Source organism: Cibotium barometz, chromosome 53 (assembly GCF_041138505.1).
Source record: "Cibotium barometz isolate CiBa-2024 chromosome 53, ASM4113850v1, whole genome shotgun sequence".
NCBI lineage: Eukaryota > Viridiplantae > Streptophyta > Polypodiopsida > Cyatheales > Cibotiaceae > Cibotium > Cibotium barometz.
The window spans coordinates 40609168-40622140 of NC_141098.1; the positions used below are offsets into that span (position 1 = coordinate 40609168).

At 43.7% G+C, this 12973-nt stretch overlaps 1 protein-coding gene across 1 annotated transcript in view; it reads left to right on the forward strand.

The window, feature by feature from the left end:
• Positions 1-366: 366 nt before the first annotated feature.
• The window catches only part of LOC147608629 (protein ROOT HAIR SPECIFIC 17-like), a 63906-nt gene continuing 51299 nt past the window's right edge, over positions 367-12973 (forward strand). The window contains exons 1-3 of the mRNA XM_086788863.1: positions 367-1242; positions 1350-1400; positions 1540-1630. Of these exons, the coding sequence (XP_086644989.1) occupies positions 1075-1242; positions 1350-1400; positions 1540-1630 (310 nt within the window). The 5' untranslated portion in view covers positions 367-1074. The remainder of the gene's footprint in view (positions 1243-1349; positions 1401-1539; positions 1631-12973) is intronic.

The window sequence follows — 12973 nt, forward strand, 5'->3', positions numbered from 1 at the left end:
AATTCAAAAAAAAAAAAAGAAAATAATATGGCAGCTGAAATTTGATTTAATTAAAATATATCGATGGCTTTTCTGATTGCGCTGAGAAAGCTCATGATTGAAAAGCGCAGGTGGAGGAAGGCAAATTCCGAAATTTGGAAAATTTGAAATTTGATTAAATTAAAACACTTTGAGGGCTTTTCTGTAACGGAAACGGGGCCTATTCAGGGTAGCTTGTGTGCAATGTGTGTGTGTGTGTGTGGGGGCAATGTGTGTCTGTGTGTACACGTGTGTGTGGGGGGCAATGTGTGTGTGCGCGCGCTCTGTTTTGTGCAGTGACCCGTCACCCGCGTAATGTATATACTTCTGACAAACGCCTTGTTGTTTGCAGCAGGCAAAGGAGGCTCAAAGAGTTAGATTGTACTGTGTCCCTTCAGGCTTGTTGCATAGGCAGCAATTGTTTTTTCATGATTTTCTCGAAACATGGGCCGCACGAACTTCGACGCCTGTCTGCGAGAAAAGGAAAGGGGAAAGCAAGCAAAGCTTTTCCTGCTTGCTGTGCTTTTTTAGCATGCATTGTGCAGAGCTCTCAACCTTTTTCCGCTGAAAGGCATGTTTTGAGAGAGGGAGTCTGAGGCTGCCCACAGCTTGTTTATCTTCGTCTAGGTTTTCATAGTCCCAGTAATTCGAGAGACTTTCGCCATAGCCGCCCGCCACACAAAGAGAGAGAGAGAGAGAGACTCCCACTGGTGTGCGTGTGTGTGTGTGAGAGAGAGAGAGAGAGAGTGACACAACTGGTGTGCGTGTGTGTGTGAGAGAGAGAGAGAGAGAGTGACACCACGTGTGTTTATGCGGGAAGAGAGACACGCCCGCCAGTGTGTTTTTTTTGTGTGTGTGTGTGTGGGAGAGAGAGAGAGAGCTACCTGCTTGCTACTGCTTTTTTTTTAACTGCTCCATATCTTCTGCTTTCTCTCCCCCTCCCGGGTTTCTTCCTCTTCAGTTCTGCAGCAACGCCAAGGTGGAGCCCTCACGGGCCAATGGACTTGGCACAATGCAGGGCAACAAAACAGGGGATATTTGAATGCAACAGCAGTCATGGTATTTCAACGTGGGCGACTTCATATCAAGATGAGCATGCTGGCCTCTGCACTCACCAAAACATCCATGCTATGTGCTTCCCTGCTGGTGCTTCTTGCCCTTGTGTCCCTAATGTCGGGGCCGCTGCTGGATCTTGATGGACCCTCCCCAGTCCCCATACCCCAGGTACAATTTCCGCCCAAATTTTACCCCTCTTTCAAATTTTGAAATCCTCCATCCTTTTCCTTTGAAGGGAACTCTGGACGCATGCTTAGCTTCATTTTGTGTCTTAGAGAAAAGGTTCCATTGAAGCAATTAAAGCCCCCTGCAGACCTGGCGATCGAGTAAGACTGCACACTGGACACTTTTTCTTTTGTACATTCTATTCTCCTTTGAAAGCCAAGCACAAAAGCTTGTACTTAGGCTATAAAGTGGGGAGATTTTGTAAATTTTGATGTGCCTTTGATTGGCTCTTGGTTTTAGGCTTTGGTATCAACATTCACTGAGAATATATGGGCTTCTAAGCTTGCAGAATACTACCATGGCTGCAGTTCCCCAAGTGACTCCTTCCCTAGTAAGCAGCTCATTTTTGAACCCTTTTTGGGTAAAATTTGTTAGATTGGTTCTACTCGAATAATGCAAAATTGAGCAAAAATAAGAAAAAAATGTGTTTGTGTGTGTGTGTGTGAGAGAGTGTGTGTGTGTGTGTGTGAGAGAGAGAGAGAGAGAGAAATATGAACTTTTGCGGAAGGCCAAAATGACTTATAAGACCCAACACATAATTGAAAGACCATGTTGGCCTTGAGCTAAATCCATGGTCTGGAAAAGAATACATACATGAAGAACAAAAACATCCTACTAATCAACTAGTAATTTACAATGTCAAGCATTAAGTACAATCACCATCACCTGCACTAGAACTCATCTAGTATTGGTTTTTTAAAATCGGGTTTTGGTTGGGTTTAAGCAGCTTCGACATTGGCTAACTGAAATTTCTCTCTTTAAGTTGCATTGGAGTGAGTTGCTTAGCAATCCATTTTGAGTTTGTTCTATTGTTTTAGGGCTATCATTTTTGTAGTGATAGATGATTACTGCATGATTACCTTGTCTTGAAACCAAGACAAATACTAGCTCCCAGCTAATCATTGGCACTGCTGCATGTAGTTTCTTACCTAAGTACTGCAGCACCTATGCCAGCCTATTCACCACAACTGATGTCACTAAAACACTATTGAAACTTCACAACTGTAGAGCCAAGGATCATGAGGATCTCTGCACGGAGCACTTTGCACATGGATTCACCATCTTGGCTCCTATTCTCAAATCTTCAATAGGGCCTTCTGTGAAGGCCTTTCCCCCTCTTCGACCACAAACACCATTGTTCACATCCATAAAGTAGGAGACCCTATGGACCCCAATAACTACCAAACTATCATGATTGGCTGTACCTTAGCCAAGATCTATGGGGCAGGGCAGTATTGGAGGTGGAGATTGGTACTCCAGCAAAGAGGTGGAGCTAGAGAGCACTAGGACAAGAAGGCTTTGGCAGGACCTATTCCACATTGGCTGATGTCTTTACTCTCATGACTATAATCGAGGAGGTTAGGGCACATAGGCAGCAGGCTTATTGTTGCTTTGTGGATTTCCGCAAGGCTTTTGATTTCGTCCCCAGATTGTTGGGTGATCGTCGCAGGAGCTCCACTTTCCACCTGAGATGATTTGGGGCATAGTTTTCCCATATGACAACCATACGGCAAACGCATACTTGTATGGAAGCACGGAAAAAGTACGGCTCAGACCCCAAGAAAATCCACATGTCGGATATCATACGACACCCTAAATTTAAGGAAAAACATGCTACATATGACATAAAAAACGAAAGAAACTTGAAACTGCAAAGATTTTGGGATTAGAAAAAACATAAATGATGTAGAGCCAGTTCGCCAGAATCCAAACTCCAGACTTTATATTACATGTATGATCAATGATGTAACATGTTACATAAGTAGGGAGCGTGGAGTGGGCAAATGCCAAAACCTGTCACCTGAAGGCTGTGGAGAGTGTCAGAATATGCAGCGGAGATGATGACAAAATCTGAGAACACTAGAGCAAGTGCATTGCAGAAAAATACAGCAATGGAGAAGGAGAGAGAGAGGCGTGTAACTTTGCTCTATATACACAAGAAAATCCCGAAAATATGATAGAACAAGTGGGGGGCCATGGGGCCATTTTATATGGCCCCACGTGCAGTCGGCGGCCTGCTGTAGAGACAGCCGACAGCAGCAAAATAGACCCACGACCAAGTTTTCCTCCAGTCGGCTAGCTATATGCAGTCGGCTAGCATAGAGGGAAAGTCAGGACAACCAGTGACCAACAGCATCTGGTACAGCCGATAAGTCCAATATTGCCTCCACACCTAGAAAAATATGGAAAAATATGGAGAGTGGGGAAAAATGAGAAAACACCTTATCCGGGCGGGCACACCCACAACAAAGGCCCTGGTGTAAATGTATAGACAGGAGATGACTGCCAACACCCCCTCTCAGCTCTTGGATGTGAAACCAACCCCAGGGAGTTGGAGTGCCGCTAGAGCAAAGCGTGAGATAGAGACTTCGTGAAGAGGTCCACCGCACTATCCTCCGTCCAACATAACTCTAGCAAGATGTCATTTGCAACAATCTTTTCATGAACAAAATGCCTCTAGATTACCGTGGGTTAACCTCTGCAACCTCACCACTTCACAAGCAGCACCACAAGCAGCTTGGTACTCTGCCTCTGCCGACGACAATGCAAAGCGCGTACTGCTCCATAAAACTACTCTTGAGCCAAGGGAAAAACTGTAGCCTGATGTCAAGGTCCTCCTCCCCAATCTGAGTCACTCCATCCGTGGAGTCTGACTCCATCCATCAATTCCCTTCCTGTGTAAAAGAGTCCAAGATCCTTCGCATGCTGCAGAAACCACAAGATACGCAATCCTGCCTCCCAAAGAGTCCTCTGCAAACATGAGTTCAACAGCCTCGTTAGGAAGCTCCCGTCCAATTTGGTATACATCAACCAATCAATGAACCATTGTGCTTCCGAGTCAAGGAGGCATCATACTTGTCATGTGCATGAAAAATGCCATGGACATTCTCAGGGCTAATCCAGAAGAGGCAGTCAGAAAAAGACATTAGAACCAGGGATTTTGGAGCATGTGCTGCTATTTTTGTAGGGATTTGATTGATTGGTGGACAAAGGGTGCTGTCGGCCAGATTATACATGTGTTATACCGAGTTGGCTGCAGCAATTGAAGTATTGAAGTCCATAGAGCTGGCCGACCAGCAGTCGGCCAGATTTGTTGGTCATATCCAGCCTATAAATAGGCATGTTTGCTCATTGGTTAGATCATTCATTCCTTTAGGGAATGGGTCCAGAATTACGACAGTTTTTGGGTGTTTCCCACCTTTTATGAAGGCAGCCAAGGGCTGTAGATTAGGAGTACCTTTTTGTACTTTATGAATATACTGAATTTCCAGCATATCTCTCTCTCTCTCTCTCTCTACGTGTCTGCGTTTTGCATCAGTTTGTTTCCAGTGGTGTTTTGGGCTGAAAGAAGACCCCCAGAGCTTTCGCGTGTTACATTGGTATCAGAGCATCAGGCTCAGCAAAGCTAAACACTAAATCAGTCCCATATGATGGTGTACAGGTCCAAGGTACAGGAAAGTACACGGATACGAAGCCCAGGGCAAGGAACACAGAATCGGAAAGAGCTCCCAGGAGGTTTGTTGGTGGTGTTCCATAGAGCCAGAAGGGATGGCAGTCCTGTGAGCCAGATAGGTTCTCGGGCAACGGTCCCAAGGGAGGATTATCCTCCAAGGGGTGATGTGAGAGTGCCAGACTCAATTCTAATGAATGAAGACCAAGACAGTGTTCAGAGTCAGGGCAGGAATGGATGGTGGACTAGATGGAACAGATGCATAGATCTTATTCTGTGACAGAGTGGTTTTGGAGACCGGGCTAGGATTTCAGAGAAAAGGGTTGCTAGGGATGGATGGATGACAGAGGGACTTCCGGAAAAGATTGGGATGATGACAGTCATCCAAGGAACAGGTTGGAATCCCGTCATCAAGTTTAGCAGAGGGGGATGTCATGTGCATGAAAAATGCCATGGACATTCTCAGGGCTAATCCAGAAGAGGCAGCCAGAAAAAGACATTAGAACCAAGGATTTTGGAGCATTTGTTGCTAATTTTTGCAGGGATTTGATTGATTGGTGGACAAAGGGTGCTGTCGGCCAGATTATACATGTGTTATACTCAGTCGGCTGCTTCAATTGAAGTATTGAAGTCCATAGAGCTGGCCGACCAGCAGTCGGCCAGATTTGTTGGTCATATCCAGCCTATAAATAGGCATGTTTGCTCATTGGTTAGATCATTCATTCCTCTAGGTAATGGGTCTAGAATTAGGACAGTTTTTGGGTGTTTCCCACCTTTTATGAAGGCAGCCAAGGGCTGTAGATTAGGAGTACCTTTTTGTACTATATGAATATATTGAATATCGAGCATCTCTCTCTCTTCCTCTCTTCATGTCTGCGTTTTGCATCAGTTTGTTTCCAGTGGTGTGTAGGGCTGAAAGAAGACCCCCCAGAGCTTCCGCGTGTTAGAATACTGCTCACAAGGATCAACACCTATTACGGTGGGATGCCATATCTTGGAAACCTGCGAAAGACCACCCAAGGCCTTCTGAAACCTGTAACCAACCCCCTTTGAATCGGGAACCACAAAGCTTGGAGAATGTGCAACATCCACCTCCTTCTGCAAGTAATCCACTACCACCTACCTGGCTTTCCAATAGGCCCTCGTGGAAAGAACTTCCTCAACTACAAGAGTTTCTTTGTCTCGAATGCTACGAGACATCAGAGCATAAGTTACCTGTAAAGTTTCCTCTAACTGACGAACACAAGAACTACCAACATGTGTATTGGAAAGTTCCTACCAACTGCTGCCATCAATTGGCAAGCCATCCACCATCTGGTCCGGGAAAGCCTACACCTGTAGCGTATCCACACTTAAGTGGCCATTACTAGACTGCCACTCATCACAAAACTGAGGACCTGGGAGAGAGAGTGCTGAAAGTTTGTAAACTCCATTCTCCACTCCGCCTTCCCAAACTACCTAGCCTGTTGCCTTGTCCCGGAGAGCAACAAAATGCTCATCAAACTCCACGCGTATGCCAGTCTTGCAAACCTGATGCATTGACAACAGTTGAAAACCAAGGGATGGAACATACAACACTTGGGAGGAATGCTTCCCCCTCTGCCATTGGGAATTATCTCCAACCTGCCCTCACTATGAACTGGGATAATGAATGTATCCCCAGTAAGAATGTGACTACCTATAGAGATCCTATAAATCCGAAGGGGAAGTAATTATGTGCTTGAAAGCACCACTGTCTAGAATCCACTCCCGAGTATCCGTAGCGGAAAGTTCTCCAACCACCTCCTTGCCCGAAGGAAATGAAACATCGGTGTCCATCACCTCCAGGTGCACAAAAGCTGGAGTCTTCACGGTTGCTGCTGAGGATTCTGCACCCTATCAGTGCTCTGCTTGGGACATTGCCTCCAATAGTGGCCTTTCTCGCCACAATCATTACAGGTCCTCTTTGCCTTTAGTTTCTCGTGGTCTAAGTCAGACATCTTCTCAGAAGACTTCTCCGGTGAAGCCTTCCCTTTGTCCTTGTTACGGTCTTTCGACCGTTGGCCAATTAAGGTCTCCGAACCTCCGCCCTGTGGAGGGTTCGTGAATCTTTCCTCGTGGTCCAAGACCATTGGCACAAGCTCCTCCCATGTGATGGTGCTGAGCTTGCCACTGGTAATCAAAGAAGAGTAAAATGCTGAGTATTGAGAGGGCAAATGTGACAGCAACGTGATGGCCATATCCTTTGATGATATCTCCTTCGCAGCCTGAAGAACTCCTTGCTGAAGAGCCTGCAGCTTGTTAATGTGTTTCGGCATCGTCGATGACTTTGCAGGATTCATAACCCGCATCTGTACTTCCAAGGAAATCCTCTTCATGGGCGATACCCTGTTATAGAGAGAAGCCAAATGCTGCCATATACCTCTGGCCAACGTCATATGCTTGATATGATTGATTACCTGCAGTGTTGTTAGAAATAATGAAATCAATCTAGGTGCACATTTGTGCACAAGGACATTTATTTAGATGATGAACAAAGTAAGTACCAAACATTAAGGTACAAATAATGATGTAACCAAAGGACATGTATATTTTTAATTTTATTAACATGAATAAAGGGGGCTGATCGTGGGATTCACCACGCCCCCTCCATTCTCACATTTCTCTCTCTCTTCCTTCTCTCTCACGTGTGATCCTAATGCACATTTCAGCACCCATTTCTTGCACATTTTCATGGTATCAGAGCAAATCGTGTAGAGGAGAAGAAGGGGAGTCTAGAGACAGCATATTCGTGGGAATTGGAGAGCCTTGATGCAATCGATTTCTGCCCAGGAGAGACCAGCAATGAATTAGAGGGTTAAAAACCCTAATTCAAGCCCATAGGATGCCCAGTGAAGAGGCGATTTGAACCAGCCTGCACCAGAGAAGAGGGGCGACCAGATTTGATGCAGAAAAATGGAGAAATCAGCCCCATAAAGAGGCGATTTCATGAAGGCCTGCTTGGAGATGATTCAGCCCTCAAAAATCTGCAAATCAGCCCCAAAAACAATGCCAATTTCTCAATTGAAGGTATGAAAAATCTAAAATTAGGGCTTCAGCCCTGTTTTGTCTTCCAAAATTGATGGAAAACTTGCCCAAATCGGGGCAAATGAATGATTAATTGATGGCCCTATCAATGGGTTTCCAAAACATGGAGAATGTTGAGGCAAATGATGCCCAAGTTGCTGTCCAAGAGAAGATTGCTGCTCCAGCCATGCCTATGTTGACAAATTGGTCAATTAATTGCTGATTTTTCAAGGCAAGAGGAGGCACTTCAACTAGAAAGTGTCCATTGAATGAATTCTTGAAGATGGGACCTGATTTTAGGTCAAAGATGGAAGCAATGTGCTGCTGTCCACAATCCATGTGCTTGTGCAAGACAAGCATCTTGAAGGTTTGAAGAATTTTGCATGTAAAAGAATGCCCGGGAAGAGGACCAATGGCATGCATGACCAGCAATGAAGAAGGCATGAAAGTGTAGAAGATTTACAGCCCAAAAGACCAGCCAAAGACCTCTAAATTGAGGATTTGAAGACCCCAAAACAGCAAGGTATTTGCTGTGTGTTTGAAGTGCATTTTTGGGGTGATTATTCTAATTTGTTGCTTGCTGAAATTCAGTAAAAATGGCGGACAGCAAGGTTGATTTTGTGCTCCCAGAAAGTGGAAAGCTTGATGGCAAAAACTATCCAATTTGGAAGTTTAAGATGAAGAATCTCTTGAAGTTGAAAGACTTGTGGGAGATTGTAGAAGGCAAAGATGGGAGACCTGATGTGATGAAGCCAGTTATGGTGCCTAGTATGACACCTCAAGAAGACCATGGCGTGGCCGTGGAAGAGGTGGATGGAATCGGAATAATGAAAGGCAAAATCAGGGCAGCCATGAAGAAGGGGGAGATATAAACTCCTCCTATCAAGAAAGAAGGCCATTTACCCCTCGAGGAAGAGGAGGATATAGAGGCAACTTTCGTGGAAGAGGACGGAGCTCCTATACTTCAAGAAGAGGCCCGTGTTACTATTGTGGAAAAGATGGTCATGTGGAGAGTGAATGTCGCATAAAACAGCATGCACAACAAACAAGAGGGAGAGGCAGAGGCTTCTCAAATTGGCAAAGGCAAAATAGCAACAACTTTGTGGGTGAAGGAAATCAGAATGATGAAAGAAAAAGCAAGGATGAGTTTTTGTTGATGGCTGGTCATACAAATCAGTCCCACTATCGTGGGGAATGGTATGTTGATTCGGGTGCCACGGCTCATATGACCGGCAATGGTGATTGGTTTTCTCAATATGTTGATGAAGAAGGCAGTAATAAAGTAGTTTTGGGTGATGATTCCACTCAAAACATTCAAGGATATGGCGACATACCTATCAAGCTCAAAAATGGTGAGATTGGTACTCTCAAAAATGTCTTATGGATTCCTAATTTGGCAAGAAATTTGCTTTCTGTGGGCTGCATAACAGATCAGCACATGAGTGTTGAGTTTTTCAAGGAGTACTTCATCATTAAAGACCTCAAGAATGAGGGAAAAGAAGTTGCTCGTGGCATACGAAGCAATGACAGGCTGTACAAGCTCATTACAATGTGTGACCAGCAAGTATTGATGTCTCAAACAGAGCAAACCTCTCAGCTTTGGCATAGGAGGTATGGTCATCTAAATATGAAAGCACTTAAGTATTTATTTGACAATGGCTTGGTCACAGGAATTCCAAAGATTGGTGAGATTCCGGGTATATGTGAGCCTTGTGCCTTGGGCAAGCATGCAAGGACTCCATTTCCAAAAGCAAGCTCATGGAGAGCAACTCATATTCTTGAATTGATACATTGTGATTTATGGGGACCGGCTCAAGTGAATTCACTTGGTGGATCACGTTATTTTATGTCTCTTATTGATGATTATTCACGCAAGTGCTGGCTGTACTTTCTCACAAGTAAGAGTGAAACTCTTGATGTGTTCAAGCAATGGAAATCTCATGTGGGAAATGAAACCGGTATGAAAGTGAAGACCCTCCGCACAGACAGAGGAGGTGAGTTTATGTCAAATGAGTTTGATTTGTTATGCAATGAAAGTGGTATGTTTCATCAACTTACTACAGCTTATAGCCCTCAACAAAATGGAGTAGCGGAAAGAAAGAACCGAACTGTGGTGGAAGGAGCAAGATGTATGCTCAAAGATTCAGGATTGGGACGTAAGTTTTGGGCAGAGGCTGTTCACACAGCCATGTATTTGCAAAATAGATCTCCAACAAAAGCACTTGATGGTATGACTCCAGAGGAAGTTTATTATGGTAAGAAACCAAATGTGTCTCATCTTCGTGTGTTTGGATGCTTGGCATATGCTCATGTGCACAAGCAAAACAGGCAGAAATTGGATGATAAATCAATTAAGTGTATCTTTATTGGATATGCAACATGTTCAAAGGCTTATAAACTTTATGATCCTGTGAGTCAGAAAGTTCTACTCACACGAGATGTATTGTTTGATGAGACAAAGAATAGTGCTGATTTTCATTTGGTGGAAGAGGATGAAGATCCTCTTATCTTCTTTGAGGTTAATGAAGAGACAGGAGACATGAAAGATGAAGGATTCAAGGCTGTCCAAAACAGACCAGCAGGTATGAATGATGGTATTCAGCCTCCAGATGTGCATGAATCAGCCCCAAACAGTCCACATGTAGTTCCCATGGAAGATGTTGATGCAGACAATTCACAAAGTGTGAAGAAATTGCCTAGATGGTACATTAAAACCATTGAAGATGGTAGTACTTTGGAATCAGCTGAAAGTAGCAATGATGGGCTGCGGAGATCACAAAGAATCAAAGACAAAGGTATGACTCATGTGAACTTTGCTTTGATGGCAAAAGTTCTTTCTAATGATGAACCCACTTCATTTTCTGAAGCAATAAAAAACAGCAAATGGAAAGAAGCAATGGAAGAAGAATACTCTTCTATTATGAAGAATAACACTTGGACTCTTGTTGAGTTACCTCATGGGAAGCAGACCATTGGTACTAAGTGGGTTTACAGGATAAAGTACAAGGCAGATGGAACCTTGGACAAGTACAAGGCAAGGCTAGTTGCAAAAGGTTATGTGCAACAAGAAGGAATTGATTATGAGGAGACATTTGCTCCAGTTGCAAAGATGACAACCATACGATTGGTTTTGGCGGTGGCTACTCATCATGGGTGGTCTGTCGCACAAATGGATGTCAAGTCTGCATTTCTCAATGGCATCCTTGAAGAGGAGGTGTATGTGCAACAGCCACAAGGCTTTGAAATCAAAGGCAAGGAAAAGCTTGTGTGCAAGCTTAAAAAGGCGTTATATGGCTTAAAGCAAGCTCCCAGGGCATGGTACTCAAGAATTGATGAGTATCTTACAAAGAATGGCTTTATGAGGAGTAAGAATGACTCCAACTTGTATATCTTTCATGAAAATGCAGATTTATTGTTGATTATTGTCTATGTGGATGATTTGGTAATCACAGGAAGCAGTGCCTCAGTGATTGAGCGCATAAAGAGGAGTTTGTCAATTGAATTTGACATGAAGGATTTGGGACAGCTTCATTACTGTCTTGGTATTGAAGTTTGGAGGCAGGAAAATAGTATGTTCCTGACCCAATCCAAGTATGTGAAAGATGTACTTGAAAAATTTGAAATGGCAGATTCAAAAGTAATGCATACCCCCATGGAATTGAATGAAAAGCTAACCTCACGTGGAGATGAAAAGAAAGTGGATGGCACAGGTTATAGAAAGCTGATTGGCAGTCTTATTTATGCTACTATCACGAGGCCAGATATTTCATATGCTGTGAGTGCTCTAAGTCAGTATATGGCTGATCCAAAGGAAAGCCACATGAAGGCAGCAAAGCGGTTATTGAGATATATGAAGAGTACTTATAATTATGGTCTCGAATATGTTGCATCTTGTGATTTATTGCTGGCTGGTTATTGTGATGCTGATTGGGCCAGTAGTATTGATGACAGAAGATCTACTTCAGGATTTTGTTTCTCACTTGGTTCCGGAGTTATTTCATGGAAAAGTAAGAAGCAGCCTACGGTTGCTTTATCCTCAACAGAAGCTGAATATATTGCAGCAAAGAGTGCCGTTTGTGAAGCAGTATGGCTGAGATCTTTATTGGCTGAAATACATCATGTACAGGCAAATGCAACAGTGATTTATTGTGATAATCAAAGCTGTATTCAGATTGCCAAGAATCCAGTATTCCATGCAAGGACAAAGCATATTGAAATCCATTATCATTTTGTTCGTGAGAAGATGCAAGCAAAGGAGATAGAGCTTGTTTATTGCTCTACTGAAGATCAAGCAGCAGACATGCTTACTAAAGCATTGTCTAGAGATAAGTTGGAAAGATTTAGAAATATGATGAATGTAAAAGAAAATAGATTGATCATTAAGGGGGAGTGTTAGAAATAATGAAATCAATCTAGGTGCACATTTGTGCACAAGGACATTTATTTAGATGATGAACAAAGTAAGTACCAAACATTAAGGTACAAATAATGATGTAACCAAAGGACATGTATATTTTTAATTTTATTAACATGAATAAAGGGGGCTGATCGTGGGATTCACCACGCCCCCTCCATTCTCACATTTCTCTCTCTCTTCCTTCTCTCTCACGTGTGATCCTAATGCACATTTCAGCACCCATTTCTTGCACATTTTCAGTGTGCAGTTGAGGAAAATGAAGGAATGGACCTTGGCATTGACACGATCCCATAATTGTGCCTATGCCTTACGTTCCTTCCGAATCGAAGGTAACTCCCGTTCCTCTAACTCCGGCCGTGGAACCCCAACAACAATGAAATCAGCAAGGTCGTAAGACTCCAAAACAGATTCCATCATTACCTTCCATATGCCGTAGTTATTCCCGTCCAACTGACGGTCCACTGGGAACGTGGGGAGTGTCGGGATCTTCACATGTCTCTCAGCCATCTCAAGTAAATCTGCCATTGCGGGGATGTAACTGAAAAGGGTGGGTGCGTGGGAACAAAGAAGAACTTAAACCTGCAAGTGGCTGTCCAGCAAATCAGCCCGCCTTCCTCTTGCTTCTCCTCTTCCCGAACAGTCCAAAACAGTCCACCAATCAGCTACAAAACAGTCCCCCTCTTGCTCACACAGTTCCCAAGATCTATCAAGAGCCTGGAGCTTTGATACCATGTTAGAATATGCAGCAGAGACGATGACAA